Source organism: Anabrus simplex, chromosome 1, assembly GCF_040414725.1.
Source record: "Anabrus simplex isolate iqAnaSimp1 chromosome 1, ASM4041472v1, whole genome shotgun sequence".
NCBI classification, from domain to species: Eukaryota; Metazoa; Arthropoda; class Insecta; order Orthoptera; family Tettigoniidae; genus Anabrus; species Anabrus simplex.
In genome coordinates this window covers 810,510,914-810,535,094 of record NC_090265.1, presented here as the reverse complement: position 1 = coordinate 810,535,094, position 24,181 = coordinate 810,510,914, and the positions used below count along the sequence as shown (strand labels likewise).

The window sequence follows — 24,181 nt, the reverse complement described above, 5'->3', positions numbered from 1 at the left end:
TTTAAAGTCATCTTCACAGAAATTTCCATGTGTATCTGCAATGCAAATATGTTTCCTGTGATTAATAAATAATCTGTAATTTAATTAAAAGCTTTTCTTTTATTAACACTTCAACTACCAGCTGCCTGAGCAGCTTGCCACTGCTGGGGCCCAACCATTTTTAAAAAGCCACCTGCTGAGTGCATATTGAAGTGCATATTAAAGAAATCATTATTGAAGAGAAAAATATTTACAAAAGACATAACAAAACTACCTTTATATCGGTCTGTTTTCAGACCAACTTTGCTTTATGGGATCGAAAGCTGTGTGGACTCAGGATATCTTATTCATAAGTTAGAAGTAACAGATATGAAACTAGTGAGAATGATTGCTGGTCCAAACAGGTGGGAACAATGGCAGGAGGGTATTCGGAATGAGGAGATAAAGGCTAATTTAGGAATGAACTCTATTGATGAAGCTGTTCGCATAAACCGGCTTTGGTGGTGGGGTCATGTGAGGCGAATGGAGGAGGATAGGTTACCTAGGAGAATAATGGACTTAAGTTATGGAGGGTAAGAGAAGTAGAGGTAGACCAAGATGACGATGGTTAGACTCAGTTTCTAACGATTTAAAGATAAGTGGTACAGAACTAAACGAGGCCACAACACTAGTTGTAAATCGAGGATTGTGACGACATTTAGTAAATTGACAGAGGCTTGCAGACTGAACGCTGAAAGGCATAACAGTCTATAATGATAATGTAATGTATGTATGTAAGACATAACATTGTTTTCCTAAATGTTTTTATTTGTACCCATGCAGGAGACTCATAGTCATTGTTACTGTCCAGATTACTACGAAGGTGGTTTGAAAAGTCCGTGCAAAGTCCAAGAGATAGCACCAACGGCACGTATCGAGGTCATGTTTAGTTAGTAGCATCTCTTGAATGATTGCTCACCAAGTTTCAGCCATATTGGTCTATTTCTTTGTGTTTGGCATTCGTCTGAATCAAGGAAGTCGAGTGATTTTCAAGAAATGGACGAAAATAATTTTGTGTGATGATTAAACATTACTTTATGAAAGGCAAAACGCCTCAGGAGACTAAAGAGAAGCTTGATAAACATTATGGTGACTCTGCACATTCGATTAGAACAGTTTATAAGTAGTTTCAAAATTTTCGGACTAGCCATATGGGCACAAGTTACGCTGAACGTTCTGGACGGCCTGTGGAGGTTACAAATCCAGAAATCATTGATCAAATCCACGATATGGTGATGGATGACAGAAGAGTTAACGCTTGACCAAAAACGGAATCGTGTGAAGTGTTGCAAGGATGATTTGCAGCTGTTCGAGAAGAATCCGGAGGACTTTAAGCGTCGTTTCGTCACTGTGGATGAAACATGGATACATTACTATTCTCCTGAGACCAAACAACAATCTAAACAATGGGTTACTAAGGGGGAATCTGCACCAAAAAAGGCGAAGCCCGTTCCTTCGGCCGGAAAGGTTATGGCGACTGTCTTTTGGGATTCGCAAGGGATAATCCTCATCGACTATCTGGAAAAGGGTAAAACTATTACAGGTGCATATTATTCATCGTTATTGGACCGTTTGAAAACTGAGCTGCAAGAAAAACTCCCACGATTGGCCCACAAGAAAGTCCTTTTCCATCACGACAACGCACCAGCACACACCTCAGCAGTTGTGGTCGCAAAATTAATGGAAATAGGATTCCAACTCGTTTCACATACCCCCTATTCTCCAGACTTGGCTCCCTCGGAGTACTATTTGTTCCCCAATTTGAAGAAATGGCTGGCGGGACAAAGATTTTATTCATACGAGGAGGTAATTGCAAACCCTAATGGATATTTTGCAGACTTGGACAAATTCTGTTATTCAGAAGGGATCAACAAACTAGAACATCGTTGGACGAAGTGTATAAGCCTAAAAGGAGACTATGTCCAAAAATAAAAAAGGTTTACCCAAAACACGTGAGTAGTTTTTATTTTTGCACGGACTTTTCAAACGCCCTTCGTATTCACCCTTCCAGCGCTTACACTGCATACATAATCACACTGACTTTCACTACCTGAAGCTATCAGGTCATCACCTGAATTGTTATTTTTCAAAATATTACATATTTCTTCTTGCAGAATCACTGTATTGCTATAAAATTTACGCATACTTGAAGCTTTGTCTACTGCACAACCACTGTCACTTGCTATTTCTCTCAGTTTGTGGAGTGCTAAAATTTGCTTGTAAACATTGAGTGAAAGAACACAAAGGTGGATTGTACAGTTTCAAGGAAAGAGGACACATATCATCTGCCAGAAGAAAAAGAAACTTCAATGTAGAACTCTTCTGGTCTCCAAAAAGAACAAGCATATCAGGGAGCTCTACAGCGAATGAGCTTTAAACGGCTTTACTCCTCTACAGGCCACAGAAGACGGTATGCTTAAACGACCATACTCCTCTACGGGAGCGAAGGTGTTAATAATGTACCCAAAAATATAACACAAAAATATTTTCCTTCGTCCAAACTTTTTGTCGGCAGTTATTTTCTGTTCCTTTGTACTGTGCTGATTACATCAAAGAAAGGACAATAAGTTCCACCTTTTCAATACTGTATATTGTGTGAAAGTTTTACATTACAGTTAAAACATCACAACTTTTGTTTTAACTGTAATGTAAAACTTTCACACAATATATAGTATTGAAAAGGTGGAACTTATTGTCCTTTCTTTGATGTAAATCTTGTTTCAATACGGAACCTAAATATGAAATTCTTAACGTTAAACTGTGCTGATTATACAGGGTGAATCTCTTCAAACTTGCACCCCAAATATTTCAAAAAATGTAAGGTATTAATAAAGTGTAACCATGGGCTGATAATTGTGGCCCCACACACAATTTGAATAATATTAGAATGTGTATTATTTTAGAAACATTTTTAAAAATCGAACAATGCCTATTGACATTAGCAAAATTAATGTCAATGGTGGTGTCTTTAACCCCCAGGATTCTAGTACAAGTAGTTTCCGAGTTATCATAGTTAGAAAATTTGACAGTTGTCTGCTCCATTCAAGTACTTAGTTATGAAGTTATGATATTCTTTTGTTTGTTTCCTTGTACTGATTGCATTGAGATTTCTGTGTCATTTACTTTGTGACAGTTTAAGAATTAAGATGTGGTGGAAGATGGTATTTACCAATGCTGAATAAGCCAACGTATTAATGGTGTATGGAGAATGTAGGAAGAATGCGGCTCATTCTGTGGTCTATATACTGAACAATATTCCAGTAGATGTCGCCCATCTCAACAATTATTTGTGAATCTCTTCAACCTATTACGTGAAACTGGAAGTGTAACACGTAAAAAACGTAACAGAAGCAAACGAATGACTGGAGAAGACGGTGAAATTAATGGTCTAGCTGTTGCTGTAGATCCGCTTGTTCCCATGCAATCGCATAAGGAAATAGCATGTGCCAGACAAGTGTACTACACTTTCTCCACCATCATAAGTTCCATCTGTATCATGTCTCTCCATCAAGAGCTGAATGGAAATTATTTTAAGAACAGTGTTAACTTTTGTATATGGGCATTAAGACAGATTTATCATGTATCTTGTTTAGCAATGAAGCTTCATTTACAAACCATGGCCAGGTAAACCTCTCAAACATGCAGTATTGGTCTGTTAACAATGCCCATTAGCTTTGTCAGGTGGAATGTAAGCATCCATGGAGTTTAAAATGTGTGGTGTGGAATAACTCGTAGGCCTCTTTTTTCTTTCTTCATAGTAAGGACACTAGATTCTCAAAGGTGTCTCAACCTCCTAACAAACCAACTTCCACAGATGTCAGAAGATGACATGTCGTATTAGCATGATGGTTGTCCAGAGCATAGAGCATGACGTACTATAGCTTGTCTTCACAGATTGTTTCCAAATTGCTGTAATGTACAAAGGGGATCAGTAGCTTGGCTGGTCCATTCACCAGATTTTGATCCTTTATATTTTTTCTCTCAGGAAAGCTAAGACACTGTTTATATGGACATACCGCCTACACCAGATGATATGAAAGGACATATTGTCGTACTGCTGCATGCTCTGTAATTGCTGATGAAATGCTAGAACACAGCATCAGTCTTTACATGGCAGAGTAGAAGCTTGTATTGAAGCCGGTAGTTGTCATTTTGATCACAGCCTTTGAAGGGCAATTCTTTCTCTACTTCAGAATCCAAAGAATTCCTTTTTGTACGTAGTTACCCAGTTTCAGTAATTTCATGACTAAAAAGACAATATTTTGTTATACTGTCATCTTCTTGAGATCTAGCTCTATGTACATAAAAAATCCTAAGTGATTGTGGGTAACTGAATCACAAAGCATCCAGAATTGTGTTCCCCATTTATGATACTTGTTGGGCAAATGCTGCATTAGGCATTTCTTGTTTTTTGTACCTGCAAGGTTTCCATCAATGTTTAGTTGTTCAAGTGGAATTTACCTGTTTTTTGCAGAGTGCAAAATTGCAAAATTTTGGAAATTTGCCTGAAAATGCAAAACTAGTTACCTTAAAGCAAAATCGCAAAATAATTGACAAAATCATGTGTATTCACTCTTTGATCCAAGAAGCATCATTTCCATTCTAGCATTTTCAACATCAGAATATCTTGAACCATACACAGTGTTTTAGGGTTCTAGTTGGTAGTTCCTTTACAGAAGGTAAGGATATTGATACAACTGTCTTCTTTCCCCAGTACCAGAATACAGGTATTTTGTGGAAGCTGCAGTGGATGCCAGTCAGTATTATTATTACTTTTTATTATTAACAGATACATCGCAATTGGGAAATGTCCCAGTGGCAAGGGTCACTTACAGTAGTGTGATAATAAAGATAAAACATAATTACGCAGCAACAACAACAAAAATGATAGAACAACAAGCAGTTCCATGGAAAGAAAATATTACAAGAAATACTACTAGGTTAACATTCTTAAGTATATCCAGTGCTTAACATTACAGCTTACAATACTATTGGTTGAGCTTACTACTAGCTTAGCATGACAAGTGATAATAAAGTTAAAACATAACTCCACAACAACAATAACAAGAGTCCAACAAGCAATTCAGTGGAAAGAAAATATTACACAAAATACTACTAGTTTAACATTCTAATGAATCCAGCATCATCATATATGAATTCAGACACAGCTTAAATATTTCCAGTGCTTAATACTACAGCTTACAATACTATAGGTTAAACTTACTACTAGCTTAACATTACAAGTGATAACGTCCGGCTCCATGCCTAATGGTTAGCGTGCTGGCATTTGGTCACAGGGATCCCGGGTTCGATTCCCAGCAGGGTTGGGAATTTTAACCATAATTGGTTAATTTGGTGGCACGGGGGCTGGGTCTATGTTTTGTCTTAATGATTATTTCATCCTCATCACGGCGTGCAGGTCGCCTACGGGCGTCAAATCAAAAGACCTGCATTTGGCGAGTCGAACTTGTCCTCATACACTCCCGGCATTAAAAGCCATGCGCCATTTCCTTTTTACAAGTGGTAATAAAGTAAACTTAAAATATAACTACCCAACAACAGCAACTACAACAACAGGAGTACAACAATCAATTCCATGGAAAGAAAGTAGTGAGAGATCATTTTCAACGTATTGTAATAATATATCTGATAGGAGAACAGATCTGACTCCCAGTAATAATGGAACTCATGGTATCTCTTTCTTTTTTTTGGACTGATGTGTAAAATATACACGTTAAAGTGGCAGGATAACATTTTTCCAAACATACAGGTTTTCACATATGTCATAGGTGTCTTGAGAAGAAGAATAACACTAAATTTTCTTGTTGGTGTGTAAAAATAAAATACGATGTTTTACTGCAAATATGCTATCAATTATCTTCTGGTTTTGCTTTTATTGCTGAAAATTAGAAATAACATTTGGTCACATTGACGAATTAGAATAAAAGTAGCAAAAAATATACCAAAATAACCTTTTTAATCATGATGAAATCAGGCAAAACATTTCACCACAATTAGGTGCCTCTAGTGATGCATATTCAAATGAAGGTTAGAATCTGATCGGTCATAGTCTGCATTACTAGGAGCAGCACACTTTTCACTGCCTACTTAATAAATAAAAGTCTAAAAATGTGTTGAAACCTGTGAAATGGAAAAACATTCCCAAACCAAGGTGTTGACTGGGATAGACATTATGACCAGTATGAGGCAGTTGTAGGTTTCCTGTTTATCCCATGTTCAATATACATCCCAGGAAGCCCCTAATTTCAGTCACCATTATGTCCTTCCATTTATGAAGTGGTGGATTTAGCTTGTCCTTATTTCTAGCCGGACACTGGTGGGCAGAATGATTGATTTCAGTCAAAGTTAGAAGGGCCAAGGTAAAAGACAAATTGAAATAGGAAACGGGAGATGATTCTTGTGGTGGCATATGTTTGGGTCCAGTCAGTTCGTAATATTGATGTGGAAAGGGGATGGGTTGCTCTGGGGCTAAGAGATGATGATCTTCATCCTTAACATGACTGTCCATACTATCAACATTTAACATTTAATAACGATCTAGATATTACATTATATCATAGTCAGCTAAACGCACACCTTGCTTCACCATGTCGCACAAGTTATGTGCATTCGTAACTTCATGGTACTGTCCTGATCTACACATAATACTACACTTATACTACTCACTAAAATTACTTCGACTGAGTTATCTAAGAAACTAAATAAACTCTATATCCTGCCTAGGATACTGCTTAAAATTACGAAGAAAACCTTGCATAAACACATGGAATACTGAGCACCTGTTTGCTGTTGCCACCATCAACGATGTCAAGAAAACCGGAAAACAGAATGTGTGTTTCAAGTCGAAGCCTAGTAATATTTATAACTATATATTAACAGTGATTCCTATTGAGTAAATTGCAAGTTAGAACAGTTCTCCATGTATTCCTTGGTAGCTTAGGATATCTAGCATGTAAATAAGGAAACAATTTGAAATGATTCAGGGTACCAATAGATTGTTACCCTGAGGGATTTCACAGGACCAGGGGGGATAACAATATAATTACCCTGAGAGCCTAAGGGTTAAGTATACAGATTGTTAGGGTCGCATATAACAACCAAACATTGATGATTGTATAAATTAGACAAACATCCTAGTTTTGTTCAATGCAAAAAGAGCTAGTACACCAAACTGTATAGTCTATATTAAGTCAGGACATTAGGCATCACATGAACTACTGTACCTAAAGCCAACACAGCTGATGACGATTAGACATGTTTCCATTGTTACCACCCCGAATGAAAGACGTAGAGCAGTCTGTAGAAACCTGACAACTTTCCACCAACAAGGATGTCAGGCTATACAGAACAGTGCGAGTATGGTAAAAATGATATTGTTTTATAATCAACATGAATCATTCTTACCAGAATTCGTGGAGAAAGGAGAAAACTTGAATGCAGAGTTCTGCATTGAAATACTTGGAAAATTGCAATGAACACTAAGACAAATTACTTTGGACTGCTGTTTGAAGGCATCATTCCCAGTTGGAATCAGTGGGAGTTATACATTAACAAACACAACAGAAACTTAGTGACCTGTCAGTTTTTGCATCTAGAGTTATACAGTAACCTATCCACCTGTTAGGTTGTGTTTTACAAGTTCTAACATGAGCCATATTGCAGGCAGTCTCGAAGGTAATTGTCATAGTACAAGTTCTCATTTGCGTGTTTATGTGAGGTTATTTGGTTTAACAGTTGTTTTTTTAAAACTTACTGTAAGTTTCTTTCAGTTTTGCAATTACAACTAGTAAAATATGAAGGTTTTTTATACTTGTCTTATTTGTATACAGTTCTAGAGGTTGATCCAGTGAATTTGTCTTGTTGAAATATCTGCTCCACTTTCAGGTGGGGGTGTATCATTGTAATTGCATCATTGCCCTTTTTCTTTGTATGAAAATTTTAAAAATATCTGTTAATATTCCATTACAGTGGGCTCCTGTAAGAGATATTTTCATATTTTTTTTCATTCATAGATTTTTTGTAACAGATCATTCATAATAATTTCTTGATCTTAATGATAAACTAAATTTCATTCATGCGTAATCACTCACTGCTTGTCTTTCAACCCACTGTATTATTTCATTTACAACCTAAATTGTGTCTAAAATGGCCTTTTTTAACTGCAGAATTTACTAAGCAGGTTCATACAACCAAGGATTGCAGCATTTCTGCTTCCTTTTGGAAGGTATATATAGGAAATACCAAGTACAGTTTAAATGCCAGACTAAATGCCATTGTCTCATAAACCAGCCAGAGAAGTCTAATTTTTCTAAACATGCACTGAACTCTTTGGATCACTAAACAACATTTGAGAAAACTGCTAAGTACTATTCTCCATTCATGCTCCTTTGTATTGAGAGGCAAATTGCAGTAGAAAAACATCCCTGTAACTAGTATTGCAGGAAATGCTCTGGCTTCAGTACTCGGAATTCTAGACAGCATCTAGGCTGCAGTTGTCATCCTTATGAGATGACTTAACAGTAAAATGAACATACATTCATATAAGTAATGAAGGTAAATTCAGCTAAAACACCACGTTGTCTTATGGAAAGGCCTTCACGTTACAGGTGAAATATAGACAAACTTCAAGAATGTCAGTTCCAACAACCCAGATATTGTTCATTAGATACCAGCTGTGAAAACCAGTAATAAATATTATTTCTGGCTTGGTTGAATCAGTGGCTGTGAACTTGGATGATTTAATTTTGTTTTTTCATTGTTGCTAGGTTGGAAGCTGATGTTAAAAGACTGAAGATAGATCTTCAGTCAAGTAGACAGTTAGAACAAGATCTACGCAGTCAGATAAATACACTAATTGCTGGTGAGAAAAGCGTTAAGTCAGAGCTCACACAGCTGCGCCAAGACAATGATGAACTGCAATCGAAGTAAGTACTGTACATATGATGATATAGGATTTGTATTATTTCATTTATTCCATAGCTGTTCACATAGTCTTAATTGTATTGTACTTTTTTGTCTTAATACTCTGTTCTGGAAGTTATTTCTTCTAATTCATAGTAAATGTTTATTACATACTGTTCTAATTGAAATGTGTTCGTAAATGACTAATGTTGAGGGTAGTATTTCTCTTTACTCAAATTTAGAGAGTTTTAGAAATAAATAAGGAGGATGGCTTGAAGTAATCCTTGGCCAGTTTATACTTAGCAAGTTGTCTGGAATGATGGGCACTATCTTCAAAGGGTTGACCTTTTCCTGTTTTTCCTACTGCTTAGGGTCAAGATGGCATGGTTACTTCCATGTTAAAAAAGGAATTGGTACATCTTAAGCAAATAGGCAAGATATAGGCTATATTGACGGCCATGGAAGTGAAGCTGAAAGCAGTGAGGAGTAGTGCTTCACAGCATATTCAGCTTCCTGTTGAACTTGCACATCCAAACTAGCCGTTTATCTCCCAGGGATTGATACCCTTTGAATGTCTACTAGTGATCACAAGGCTCCATTCAGTCTGACATTGCTTTTGTCAGACTCTTCTTTCATATAATTATGCACTCTTCCTCGATTAACTGTTGTTCTTTTTAGACCCCCAAGATATTAGATTCACAAGGCCTAGGATGGTTTAATATTCACATCCAAACACACTTTCACTTTTATTTTACATTCCTGCATTCATTATTGCACCAAGTGTTTAAAATCATTGTTTTCATTCTTGTCTTTCTATGAAATAACTTCTTTAATATGGATTCTGAACCATACTATGAGACACTTTTCTGAGGGCTGTTGTTGGCAAGGGTATCTGAAAACAGGCTTGATAGTATGCAGGATATTCTGTGGAATGGAATGCATTTGTCTGTATTTCAGTGCTGTAACAGGTGTTATTGACTTCGTATAGGCTATATCTAATGTCCTTGAGTAAAGCTAAAATTATGGTCCCTTGCAATGGAGAATTAATGAAAATGGTCAAAAATTTCCCCATTTCTTTGCATTAATACAATTTTCTTATTTCCATGCTATAATTATAATCAAACTTCATAACCTTTACTACATTTTTCAGTAGTTGTGACTCCCTCGTGCTTGTTAATTCTCATAGCTCTTAGCTAGCAGAGTTCTCACTTTCTGATATAAGCCTTACTGTATCATGCTTATCTCGTTGAGTCAATGGGAAACCCACTTATCAAGGTTTTGCTTGCAAGTGTTGGGCAACTGTTAAATGGTGTATACCCGTCTTGTACAGTTTGCCAAATAGTTGGACTCCTCTAGTGTCATAGGGTTACATCACCAGATCAGAATTTTTAGAACCATCACTGTATGTTCCAGGTTTTCAGTTTCTGTTTGGGTCAACAATTTGTGTTGAAAGAACCAGTAAAATGTTGTCTAGTCTCGTGAGGCTAATTTGGTACCTGACAAATACCGTTACATAAACTGACTTGTTACAGTTGTATGTATTTCAATAGATGGAGGTTATTAGATGATATCGGTCAGCAGTTTCATTCTTCTTGTAGGTTGCATGGATTGGTGACGGCACGCCAGATGGATAAGCAGACCATTTCACAACTGGAGCGCCGTCTCCAGGAAGAGCGTCGGTTGCGGACTTCTTGTGAGGCACAGTTGACTGCTGAACGAAAGGCCAAAAAGGCAGAGGAGGCAGCAGCAGCTCGAGCCGTTGCAATGGCAACTGCTGCTGCCAACAAGTAAGTAATCATCTTCCATTATCTGATTTTTTTTTTGTTTTTTTGTTTTTTCAGTGTGCTAAATTCAGGATATGACTATTTCACTTTGGTCTGTCACCACAGACTCAAATCAGCGCCACAGTCTGTACGGTAACATATTATTGTCAAACTTTTTATTTGCAAGTCTTTCTGCTGAGTTCGTTTATCAAAAGTTGTAAACGTACAGAAGGCACTGGATTTATTTAAATAATAAACAGGAAACTCAGTAAGTCTCATAGGAGAGTACTGTCACTTTCTCTTTGAAACGTATGCATTTTGTTCTTAAATAGTCCAAGAAATAGAATTAGGGGTCCTATTTTATGGTGAATGCAGTATTAAATTTCATTATTTGTTTCTTCTTCTTTTATGACTGCATAGGATCACTTTAGTCAGTCCATCATTCAGGTGTCTCTCAGGAGTGTCCAAGGGCATGTTCGGCTCACCTGGTGTAGGTCATTCTATTTTACACCCATGGCGAACTGCACGTTAGGATTTTGGTTGATAATGATCATGAGGTAAGGAGAGGGTGAAACCAGGTTGTCAAACAACATCAAGGGGTTTGTTCATGGCTTAACGTCCATATCCGGTGGACAAATCACCATAAATATCGTATGCCTTCACTCCATATAAACACCGAGGAGAGACTTGAAATTGAATCCAGGCATTTGGCTCGCAATCTAGTTAGCGTGTTTATTTATCATGCGGTTTTTAGTGCCAGGAGTGTCCAAGGGGATGCTGGCCCACATTCTGGTAGTGACATTTTTTCCACTAATGAGACTTAACCAGTTAACCACAGTGTCAGACCATCCACAGTGTCAGACCATATAAACTTGATTCCGTAACATTCATGATCACTGGGCAGGCTTAAATTTCAGTATAGAAATGGGATTCATTGAAGTGTTATTTCGTATTTTAAAAACCCATAAAAAATTCAGTGTTATTCTGGATGAAAACAAAACAGCTTTACAATCCTTCTAGTGTAATGTATTGTATATTTCTGTCCACTGGAAAAAGAAAAAACTGTTCCCTTAATACTCACATGAACATTCATTGACCTTTACGACCTGTGACATAACCACAATGTTGCTGTAGCCGAAGAGCACATGCTGATCATTTGCCTGCCCATTTACATGCTGTGTGCCTGTGGGACGAAAAGCCCAGTGCGGGCACCTCTGATCTACCATGTAAATATGTCAAGATGATGTGCCAAGTGACCGGATATAGCAAAACGCGAAATAACTCTTGAAACTAAGATGCAATGATATGGGGAGCATACAGACCAGTGAATTGAAGCAGTAACAAATTCTAAGGCATTCTTAAAAATTTCTTGCTCACAGTTGTGGCATAGCACAAGTGGTCATACGCTTGCCTAAGAATTAACGGAACGTAGTACTCGTAGTTTGAATCCCACATCGTACAAAAATAGTTTATGAAGCTTCAGTGCTTAAACATGGACCAGTGTGTGCCGCATGCAAGCAGTAATTATTATTGTTTTCGTGTGCTGCGCATACTTTATTGCTACTGTTATTTATAAGTTTCATTTCCGTATTGATGGATATTACTTTACAGAAAAACAATATATATACAAATCTCCACCTTATCAATACAAATTTATTTCACATTAAGCAGGTAAATATAGTCAAATAGTCAAGACTAGTTTCGACCCCTAGGGGGTCATCCTCAGTTGACATGCATTAAAAATTGTATTGTTCATAAAAACATCACATATAGTGGTAAAAGTTTAGACTAATTTAGACTGATCATTAATGTTGGTATGTCTAATGCATGACTAGTGTGCATCGTTCATGAAGACACATATCACCTTACTGCTACTACCATCCAATTTTTAGGTTATATAATATGGAACACACATATGTTTGTGTAACTCAACAGTTGAACTTGCCACTGTTGAGTTACACAAACATATGTGTGTTCCATATTATATAACCTAAAAATTGGATGGTAGTAGCAGTAAGGTGATATGTGTCTTCATGAACGATGCACACTAGTCATGCATTAGACATACCAACATTAATGATCAGTCTAAATTAGTCTAAACTTTTACCACTATATGTGATGTTTTTATGAACAATACAATTTTTAATGCATGTCAACTGAGGATGACCCCCTAGGGGTCGAAACTAGTCTTGACTATTTGACTATATTTACCTGCTTAATGTGAAATAAATTTGTATTGATAAGGTGGAGATTTGTATATATATTGTTTTTCTGTAAAGTACTTTATTGCTATTCGATTGGAATGAAGTTGCTTCAGTCACTCGCCGTGTATTTCACAGGCAAATACATTGGCATGCTCCTTATATACGGAGAAGCAAGAAAGAATTTGTTCCAGGCATTATTCTGTATCAAGAAATGTAGGCAAAGACTTTTCAGTGTTGAAAGACGTTTACAAACAACAGGGGTACTTCAGATGTCAAAGAGGAGACTGTAACATCCATTGAGAATGAGGAGGCTGTTCTGGACATAGCTGGCAATAGCCCACACAGGAGTACAAAAACTTAGTGCAATGTTAAACCACTAGCAAAAAAAATTTAAAAAAAAATGTATACACCATAGTGGAATTAGACTGGGAACCGGAGCTTTCTGTACTAGTTCAGCTCCCAGCCTGCTCGATGAATTGGCTTGTTTGGAGTTTGGATAGCTAGCCAGTCCATTTCCCAGGTTGCCAAGATGGTTTGATGAAGCTGACAACAAATGCCCCTAACGGGTACGTTCATAGATCTATGTGGTAAATGTACTGCTTCGTAAATAAATCAATCTGCATACAGTAAACCACACCATTTCAAACTCCATCTATATATACAGTTGAACCTGTCTTTTACGTATATCGAGGGGAAGAGAAAAAACTACTTGTAACTCAGAATTGCTTAGAAATCAGACTTACTCAATACATCACATATTGACTGAAAAACCAATTGAATAGACATACATGAGTAAATCCTTGCAAATAATAAATACATTAAGACGGAAAATATTATTTTGAACTTGGTCCAGCCTTAAAGAAATCAGACAATTTGCCTTGTTTCAATTTTCTTGCATTAAGAGTATAAACCTCCTTTTGCAAACTTAGTAATGAATTCAAAGCATTTTCACTACAACTTTTCACACTGATGTAACGCCTACACACATCGATTGCACTAACACTTGCACTCAGTTCAGTTCTTTCAAGATTCAAGTCGTTTCACCTCAAACCATCAAAACTCAAAACAAAACAAATAAAATATGGTTAAGAGACGAAATTAAATTCTTGTACAGGAAGAAATCTTTTTTTAACCAGAAATTATACGACACTCACCTCGCAGCGACTAAACTACTTTCAAACGCACAATGGACACTATTCTATCAAGAAGTAGAGAACAAATTATTCTACGAACTAGCCAAAAAACAATCAAATTTGGAGAATAAACTCAACAGGCTAAAAAACTGCCAACTACATAACCAACAAACTAGAAACTCCAATAGTAACACGTTCAATCGTACGCAGTTTCATCCAGCTGTTGTAAATCTATCTAACACGCCCTTAAGTGAAAGTGAACACTTAACTTTATCCAAAGGACCGAAACACAACTGGCCAAACTTGAACAGCCTCAACATAGCCGCTACTATGATCACAGAATCAGAGCTAGCCATCAGCAAAATGCCGGAAGACACGCAAAATGAGGTTAGAACCGATGTTAAAAGGAAACTGACTGATATCCTCCCCAATTTAACCAACCCCGCAAATAACCTCAATAATAGAGAAAAAATTGCTGAACAAAAGCGCATATACGCCCTCAAGAAGAAAATTAAAGACAACGAACTCATCGTAACCAAAGCTGACAAAGGCAATGCAACAGTTATCATGGATAAAAAAGTATATATTGAAAAGAAAAAAAAAACTTTTTCACAGACAGCTCATTTTCCATAATCAAAAAAGACCCCACCCAAAAAATTCAAAAACTACTTAAACTCTTAACAACACTTCATTTTTATTTACCGAACAGGAAAAATCCAAGCTCATACATATGAACCCAGGACTCCCCACTGCTAAAGCTCTTCCCAAAATTCACAAAACCGGAATTCCCATCCGGCCAATTATCAACTATAGACCGAGCCCCTTATACAAAATATCACAATTCATCCAATGTTTCTTTAAGAAAAAATTATCAATTCTTATCCAAAAAGTCTATTAAAAACACGTCTGAGCTAGTAGAAAAACTAAACAAGTTCAATTTGCAACCGGATCACTCCATCCACTCTTTCGATATTGTAAACATGTACCCAAGCATACAAGTATCAAAATTAATTCCGATAATTATAAACAATTTAAACAAAAACAGCCACTTAAGCAAACTAGAGATACAAGACTTTATCACAATATTAAAACTTATCATCGACAATAACTTCTTCACTTTTGACAATGTCATATATCAACAAAATGGTTTGGCAATGGGGTCACCGGCCTCAGGTATCTTAGCAGAAATATACCTGGACTTCCTCGAATACACCAAAATTGACAACGAATTCGAAAACATTCTCTTTTGGGCCAGATATGTCGACGATGTCTTTGTAATCATGAATGAGAAATCAATTAACGCACCCACCACCCTCTTAAGACTCAACAATATTGATCCTCATATCAAATTCACACTAGAATCCGAATCAAATCAAAAAATCAACTTTCTAGATTTAACCATCACTAGAAACTCAGATTCTTTCAGTTATAAAATTTTCAGAAAACCCACTCAAACAGCCTCCACCATTCACCAAGATTCAGTGCACCCCCAGTCCCACAAACGAGCCACATACAACAGCCTAGTTCACCGAGCCTTCAGCATACCTATGTCCAGTAAAGATCTAAAAAACGAACTCAACACAATCCGCGGAATCGCAAAATTCAACGGCTTCAGCAATCATTTTATAGAAAGGATAATCAATAAACACAAACATCGCCCAAAAACTACCCTCAAAAAATAAATAACCAAACCTCTAACATTTTCCACCTTCACGTTCAACAATGATATCTACAAGTTAACCAACATCTTTAAGAAACAAGGCGTTAAACTAGCCTTCAAAACCAACAATAAGAACATAAACGTTTTATACAATACTTCACACATCAACAAGACCAGCAGTTTTTTAAAATCAGGAGTTTATAGGATCAAATGTACCACCTGTAAAAAAAACCTACATCGGGCAAACCGGGAGAAACTTCATTATCAGATACCATGAGCACACTAACGCAATAAAATACAACAGGTTTTCAGCCATCGGCCAACACATGCAAGATTATAACCATAATTTCACCAATATTGAACAAGACATGGACATCCTCGTATTAGCAAACAAGGGCCCTTTACTCAACATAATGGAAAATTACTACATACACCTAGACCAATACTTTAATGCCAGTCACAATCTCAATGAAATCTCAGAGAAACCCAACATACTCTTCGATCTATTTATCACTTTCCTCAGAAACAATAATGCAGCCAACCTAAACTCAATCCTAAATTTAATCAAAGGTACTTTTCCAAGACAATTACACTTTCTCCCGCACCCTTCAGCCCCACCTTAAGCCCTCTTCCTAAGCCATATATAATTTTATATATGTCATTTCAATACAAGAACTTACTGATTTCCATGATTATAATTTTACAACACCCCATTTATACTTTATTCTTTGTTAAAAACCTCTTAGTATGTATATTCCTTGTATTATTAACTATTACCATAATAACATCTCATTTCACTTGTTATTCTTTAAAATAACATTTTCTTAGGATTTCGCCAAAAGTGATCTTTGCTCCAATACGGCTGATGATGACCCCTAGATGGGTCGAAACTAGTACCGTGTAATTTATAATTTTGTGAATATATTTTAGTATTGAAAAGGTGGAAACGTTTACGTTGTTATTATTATTACTTATATATTATCTCCATCTTCATCACGGTCACTATCGCTTGTAGCTGGTCCATCACCACCGCGTTGTTCACATACATTAGCAATAATCTCTTCATCCGGTAGTTCTCCACATACAGCCAGATTATCATCGAAATGCACAAAAGTATTGAATTGTACACCCTTAGGAAGCGTTAGCACATTGCCAGACAAAACTTCGTCCCCATTATCATCACTAGAGACAGCCTCTTCTAGTAAGACACCAGCTTTGCGTAAACAGTTGCTGATTGTGGAGGATGACACCATGGCTTGTAGTAAATTAATGGAGAGAGATTCATTTCCTTCATCACTCAGTGTTATTAAATGTTGAACCAGCATTTTTCTATAATTCACTTTGAAATTTGCAATGATGCCCAAATCAAGCGGTTGTAGAACACTGGTACAGTTAGGAGGGAGAAATTCCACTCAGACATTCTCCAGAACGATTTCAGATCGATGTGCTGCACATCGATCCATAAGAAGAAGGATCTTCTTCTGTTTCTTTTTCATTTTAATGTCCAGTTTTTTCAACCACTGTTCTATTAGAAGCATAATCATCCAAGCATTTCTGTTGGATTCATATTCCGTAGGTTTTGTTTTCACACCCTGAAAACGCCTCGGATTCTTCAATTTTCCTATCACAAATGGAGGAAGTTTGTTAGATCCATCTGCATTGGTGGCGAGAAGAACTGTTACACGAATTTTACTTTTCTTCCCTCCATGGCATGAGTCACCTTCACCTTTTTCAGCTAATCTTTTATTAGGAGTGAGATTGTAAAATAGGCCAGTCTCATCACAATTGTAGATGTTTGGAGGCTGAGGCGCGGTTTCTTCAACTGTATGCTAAATTTTACTTAACAAATGTTAACTAACAATTGTTATTAATTTAACACTTTGTTTAAAAGTGCCCTGTTTCACGAACACATTTCCAACATTTGTTACGAAACAATTGTTAAACAATTGTTAAAGATAACTGATGTGTTTTGAATGGTTTTCTGGCATTATTTTATTGTGGGGAAAATAATGTAATGCCTTGTTAATGCTGCAGTGGCAGCAGGAATTCTTTGCAGGATTCTACACACTTTTTCTTGCACTCGTGAACATAGTCCCCTAAAATTACATGAAAAGTGTCTCAAACATCATATTTAGCAAGTAGAGGCCAGACCCTGCGGTCAACCGATTTCACCGAGCTTCAGTGTACCTATGGGGAGACACTCAACGGTAACTCGTGTATAAGGGTTTAAGTCAATACGCTTTTGTTTTCGGGAAAAAAAAAAGGGGGGGGGGGTCAGATGTCATTACACAGAATCCGCTTCGGACAAAGTGGAGATGGTAGAACACTGAAAGACGAACAAATTTTACTTAAACATGTCAGGTCCGCAACCTAATAACTTCTGAAAAATTGATGATTCCAATCCAGGGCATATATACTTGTGAGTTACATCACAGCGGAACGGAGTGATGGCCAAGTGGTCAGCGTACTTCTCTGCAAACCTTGTAGACGTGAATTCAAGTCTCGTCACAGCTATGATTTTTGAACAAAATAAATATGTCCGCCTCTGTGGTGTAGTGTGTTAGTGTGATTAGCTGCCGCCCCTGGAGGCCCGGGGTCGATTCCCGGCTCTGCCACGAAATTTGAAACTAAGTACAAGGGCTGGAACGGGGTCTACTCAGCCTTGGAAGGTCAACTGATTAGAGGTGGGTTCGATTCCCATCTCAGCCATCCTGGAAGTGGTTTTCCGTGGTTTCCCACTTCTCCTAACTTAAGGCCACGGCTGCTTCCTTCCCCCATCCTTGTCTGTCCCATCCCCCAGCAAGGTCCCTGTTCAGCATAGCAGGTGAGGCCACCTGGACGAGGTACTGGTCATCCTCCCCAGTTGTATCCCCGACCCAGAGTCTGAAGCTCCAGGACACTGCCCTTAAGGCGGTAGAGGTGGTATCCCTCGCTGAATCCAAGGGAAAAACCAACCCTGAAGGGTAAACAGATAAAGAAGAAGAAGACAATTAAATGAATATTTGAGGGAACGTCAAGATAAAAATTGGAACAAAAATATTATGCAAATTGCAGTACAGTTTATTTTCTACCTGAAATTAATATAGGCCTAAACGTTTTCACTGTTACTGCTGGATCTCTTTATATATATATATATATATATATTAATTTGAGGTAGAAAATAAAAGTTCCACTGCAATTTGATTATTCATTTATTCGCATTTTACCTTCACATTCTCTGAAACAATGATTTAATATGTATTAAAAAAGTGTGTCTACGGCGGGACTCGAACTCAAGTCGTCGCTGTTCGGAGAGAAGTACGATGACCACTCGGCCCCTGGTTCACTTGTCGAGATTGCAACTCTTTAAATATATAGCTATTGCATTAGAATCGGGGGATTCATAAATTTTTCAGAAATTATTAGGTTGCAGACCTGACAAGTTTGAGTAAAGTGTGTTCGCATTTTAGTGTTCTATCACCTCCATGTGGTCCGAAGCGAATCCTGCCTCATGATATTTGCCCTCACTGTAGGAAACTCTAACCTATTTTCATTATCGTCTAGTATCTTGTTCATTATGGCTTTGGTAATTAGAAATATATCTTCTGACAACTCTAGAAAATAGTTATTTTTTAGTATGGGTCGTCCTTTGCCTTCTTCAGTTTATAAATAGTCTTCATACAGCAGTAAAGCTTCAAACTTACGTCTTCTACATGCCTCCATTTTGAAATGTTAGCAGTTGTTAAGAGGTTTAACACAGGGCTGCTCCCAGGTTAATTTAACACAAGTATTAACAATTTGTTAGAGTTAACAATCCTTGATGAGACGACCATTTTGTTAAATTATGTGTTAAGTCTCCTTAACAGCAGAGTTAACACTTAACATTCGTTGAAGAAACCGGGCCTGATAATCGCTACGATACCTGGCAGAACCGATTCTTTTCAGTGTTGCACTGTGACGTCGTCCACAGCTTTTGAGTCACCGCAAATTGTTCTTCCTGTGATTCCGTGACGATCTTTAAATCCTTGCACCCATCCTGATGAAGCCTTGAAATCAGCAGTGATTACTAATCATTTTAGCTAAATCGCTCTTGCCTTCAGCATGTTTCCACTAATTGGTAGAGCTGCAGTCCGCTTTTTCTGGAATCATGTGAAAAGTGCTTTCTCCAAATGTACATACCTTCCTTCTTGCTGATGCTTACGCTTTGCTGATTTTCAACCCAGTTTGAAGAACTCGTCCAAAATAACCTTTCTTTTACTGATGACTGTACATAGCGTCGTATAAGCAATCCCTAAGTCTCTAGCAATTTCAGTTTTTGTTTTGTGTGGATTAGCGGCCACTTCTCGTATAAATTTTACTTTTTCATCTAGGGTATAACTTTTCCTTTATACTGTTCTCCATGACTACAGTAATCAAAAGCAACTGAATAACAAAACTACTGTTCAACAGTAAACACCAGATATCGGCATGTGGATGTTTTACTTCTCCGTTGTTCCCATGAAAGAAATTCTGATATTCAAACAAATTTACTGTATTTTCTTTCATTTCTGCACCGGAACAGCCCACTTTGCTTGTAATGTATCTTAATCTTTGGCGGCATTGTGAAGGTCAAAAACTGCAAAGGTAGAGCAGAAACGAGATAGAGAGCAAAGGGGACTCGCTCGGTTGGCCTTTGTTAAGCCGCCAGTAAGTAAGGGCCAACAATGTCACTCCACGAAACTCTTTGTCTTCTGTTTCAGCACCAAAACCCCACCGCTCTACTTCCGCCTACGCCGACGAAGAGGAAACTTCGTAAATACAGTAATTTCTTTTAAAATAGCGTGTGCTCATTACAGCTACGCAGAACTCGGTTATATTTCACTGACACTTAATACCTATAGCAGCGAATTACGTATAAACGGATTACGTATAAATAAGGTTTAATTAATACGCTTTTAAATTACATTTTGCCAGGACCTAAAGGAAATTACGTACAAATATGAATTACGCAGAACAGAGATACGTATAAAGCAGGTTCAACTGTATATATAAAATAAGAGTTTTGTCTGTACATTGCTCAGAATTTGAAAAAAAAAAATGGTATTTCTGTATCGGTTATGTCCATAGTAACAAGGAAATGCACTTTTTACTTTTCTGTAATTTCTGTCTGTCTGTATGTATGTATGTATGTACATGCATCACGAGAAAATGGCTGAAGAGAATTTAATGAAAATCGGTATGTGAAGTCGGATGAGCCACTACAATCTAGGCTATAAATCATTTTACTCACGCTGAGTGAAATGATAGTTAAGGGAAAGGCCTAAAATTGAATTCTCAAATGTTTATATTGTTAGTGTTCCTATCGATAAATACTACATAACTAAAGTTATATAGAATTAAATTTCCTATCATTTATGTCATACATTGTTACCATACCGGCTTTAATAACACAGATATTCATGAATTTGTATTTTTGTTGCCAAGTCCATATCAACGCCGAGCCATGAGAAAATGGGTAAACAGAATTTAATGAAAGGTGGTATATAGAGTCGGGGAATAAGAAACTACAGCCTAAGTTATAAACAGTTTTATTCGCCCTATATAAAATTGTAGTTTAGGGGAAGGCGCCTAAAATTTAATTTTTAAATACCTATGTTATTCGTCCTATCGAAAAGTACTACATAACAAAATTTATAGAGAATACAATTTCCGAACATTTGTATTTTATTCAGTTTTACCATACCGACTATGATAAGAGTGGTATTTCAGAGTCGGAAGAAAACTAAATGTGAAGACCTACAATATTGAAAGCACATAACATTGATCAACAACAACATTACATCAACTATTGTTTGTGGTGATGTTCTTTGTCTCTTATGTTACCGCTCAACTCCGATAGATAGGATTACTGCTGCGTACCGAGTATAAGAGCCTGACTGATTATTGGTGGAAAGTAGCCGGGGAGTTAAAAAACTTTCTTCTTTACCATTTCATTCCTCTGGTTCATACATTTTCTGATACCGTACTGCTGGTACGTAACTCACCAGTTCATCATAGTATTCCAGCTATTCGATCCCTACTCTGACGCACTGTTTTTAATGAGCAGTATACACACTTACGGCAGAGGCTCAGTAGTAGTAGTAGTAGTAGTTGTAGTATGAACTGGTCTAGAATTACAATTTAGGCCTATTCCAAATCATAGCACCACAATTAACTAAATATTCAACCCTGAAAAGAGCCGTTTCTTAAGAAAAGCTTTTTCATCTCTACTTTTATTAAATCTACATTCATTTTGTTTCAAATTAGCAGCAAGGATGGGGTTTCTCCCCTGGCTTGGAGGAAAAATTTGCCTCCAAGTTAGATAGTTTTCCCCCTCGCAAGTGTAGTGAATTGATATTTTCTGACTCATCGGGTACTCCTAGGAAACAGATAAAGTAAACGGGCATAGATTTTGCCCTGGGACTCTCCCCCTCCCCCAAAAAAAGACTAAGAGTGTTCACAGATCACGGCTGTCTTCGGCCTGGTCATTCCAGCTCTGGAACTTTGGACTGTTAGATCGGCAGCGTAGTACTGTTCATTAAAAGTGAGAAAATCTGTTGTTTTTCATTTGATCGAGTATTTCATGTGAAATCATTGCTTTTACTCGCGCCATTCCTACTGACGCCATTGTAATGAACTATGTTCATTTCAGTTGGGAAAACCACTAAGACAGTCTTTCTGAGGATGTAAAAAGGCAGGTGGAGAGAGAGTGTCTGCCATTATAATGCAATTCCCCTACCTGATTGTGACTGATAGTAAGCAAGCAGGTCTACCATTACAATGAAAATTCCCTAACGCAGTCTTCCTATGAGAAAAGATGTTTGGTGATTTCTCCATTGCGTTTCCATGGTTACGTTAAGAACTATGCAATTTAAGGCTGATGACACATGGAGCGGTTTTTGCCGAGTCGGCAGCTGCCTTGGCCGCCGCCTGTGATTGATGCACAGAGCGGTTTTTGCCGACTGTGACGAAACCACTGCCTGCTCAATTTGTGCGTATCGAGCAGGCAGTGGGCAAAACACATTAGTGAGTGCGCCGTTAGGTGAGGAAGCTAGCTAACATTATATAAAAATAAATTATTATTCTTATTCCAAAAGTCTACTTACTCTATATGTCCTTTTACGTGGATATTATTGAATTTCAAAGATAATTCATGATATCTAATACAGGAATACCTACCAATTATGCAATCGCCGCGTAAATGCAGCCACGGCCGACTGGATCCCTCGCTAGAGCGACGCATGAAGTCGGCCGTGATTCAGCTGAATGTATTAAATCAATGGTGCTAGAGTGCGCACAAAGTCTTTAAAACGCTCGCTGCACCGCCAGCTAAATGACAGGCCGAGTCGGCGAGCACCGCTGTGTCTGTTTCATCCTATGTGATACAATAGAAACATGTGCCGACTCGGCAAAAACAGCTCCGTGTGTCATCAGCCTTATACAGCCTTGTTCACAATGTGTACTCTACATAACCTACAATTCTGTATATAATGCAGAATTCCATAGCGAAGCATGGGTACATCAGCTAGTTAAAATTATATAATGTATTAATATGCTAATACTCATTAAACATGCCCTAAAATATTTACACAACAGTCTAAAACAAGAGATGTTATCATGTATTAAGAAAACACAATAATTCAAACTCCATTGCTTGGCTGAGTGGCTCAGACGATTGAGATGCTGTCCTTCTGACCCCAGCTTGGCAGGTTCGATCCTAGCTCAGTCTGGTGGAATTTCAAGGTGCTCAAATACATCAGCCTCGTGTTGGTAGATTTATTGGCACGTAAAAGAACTCGTGCAGGACTAAATTCCAGTGCCTCGGAGTCTCCGAAAACCGTTAAAGCAGTTAGTGGGACATAAAACCAGTAATATTATTATTATTATTATTATTATTATTATTATTATTATTATTATTATTATTATTATTATTATTATTATAAAACTCCATTAAAATTATAGTTCTTTAATTCACTAATGGAGCTTTAGCTGATTCCTGCATGTGGTATGCCTGCATAGGTACTTGGAATATCAGCATGCCAGAAGCACCTTCAAAATGTAGAGTAAATTCATGGCATTCCAGATACAGCTACCTCGCTGAATGGATGGTACCTTCTGAAAGCCTCCTATCAGGTCACGAGGAAAGTTGGTAGACATGGAAGGCACTCGACAGGCTGTGCTGCAGAGTTGCCAGATAAAGACCAACATGAGTAAGTGGCGATTCACCTACGACATGGCACTATGCGAACGTGGTGAAGAGCAGACCCTGAACCATCTCCTTTTCTGCAAGTTGTGCCCAACTGCATGCTCTCCTCAGAATCTGATTGAGGCCACCTAGCAATCATACGAATTGGCTAGATATTGGTCACACTACCTGTAAATTTTATTTGTATTGGGTAGGCCCATATGATGTAACTTGTTACTAGAAATGATATGCTTGTAGTGCCTGTTTTTGGATGCATTTTATATTATATTTTAGTATCT

The 24,181-nt window shown here is 37.5% G+C and overlaps 1 protein-coding gene across 1 annotated transcript in view; it reads left to right on the top strand.

The window, feature by feature from the left end:
• LOC136857567 (macoilin-1) overlaps nucleotides 1-24,181 on the top strand; it is a 258,858-nt gene that overhangs the window by 153,217 nt on the left and 81,460 nt on the right. The window contains exons 9-10 of the mRNA XM_067136330.2: nucleotides 8,805-8,963; nucleotides 10,539-10,727. Of these exons, the coding sequence (XP_066992431.2) occupies nucleotides 8,805-8,963; nucleotides 10,539-10,727 (348 nt within the window). The remainder of the gene's footprint in view (nucleotides 1-8,804; nucleotides 8,964-10,538; nucleotides 10,728-24,181) is intronic.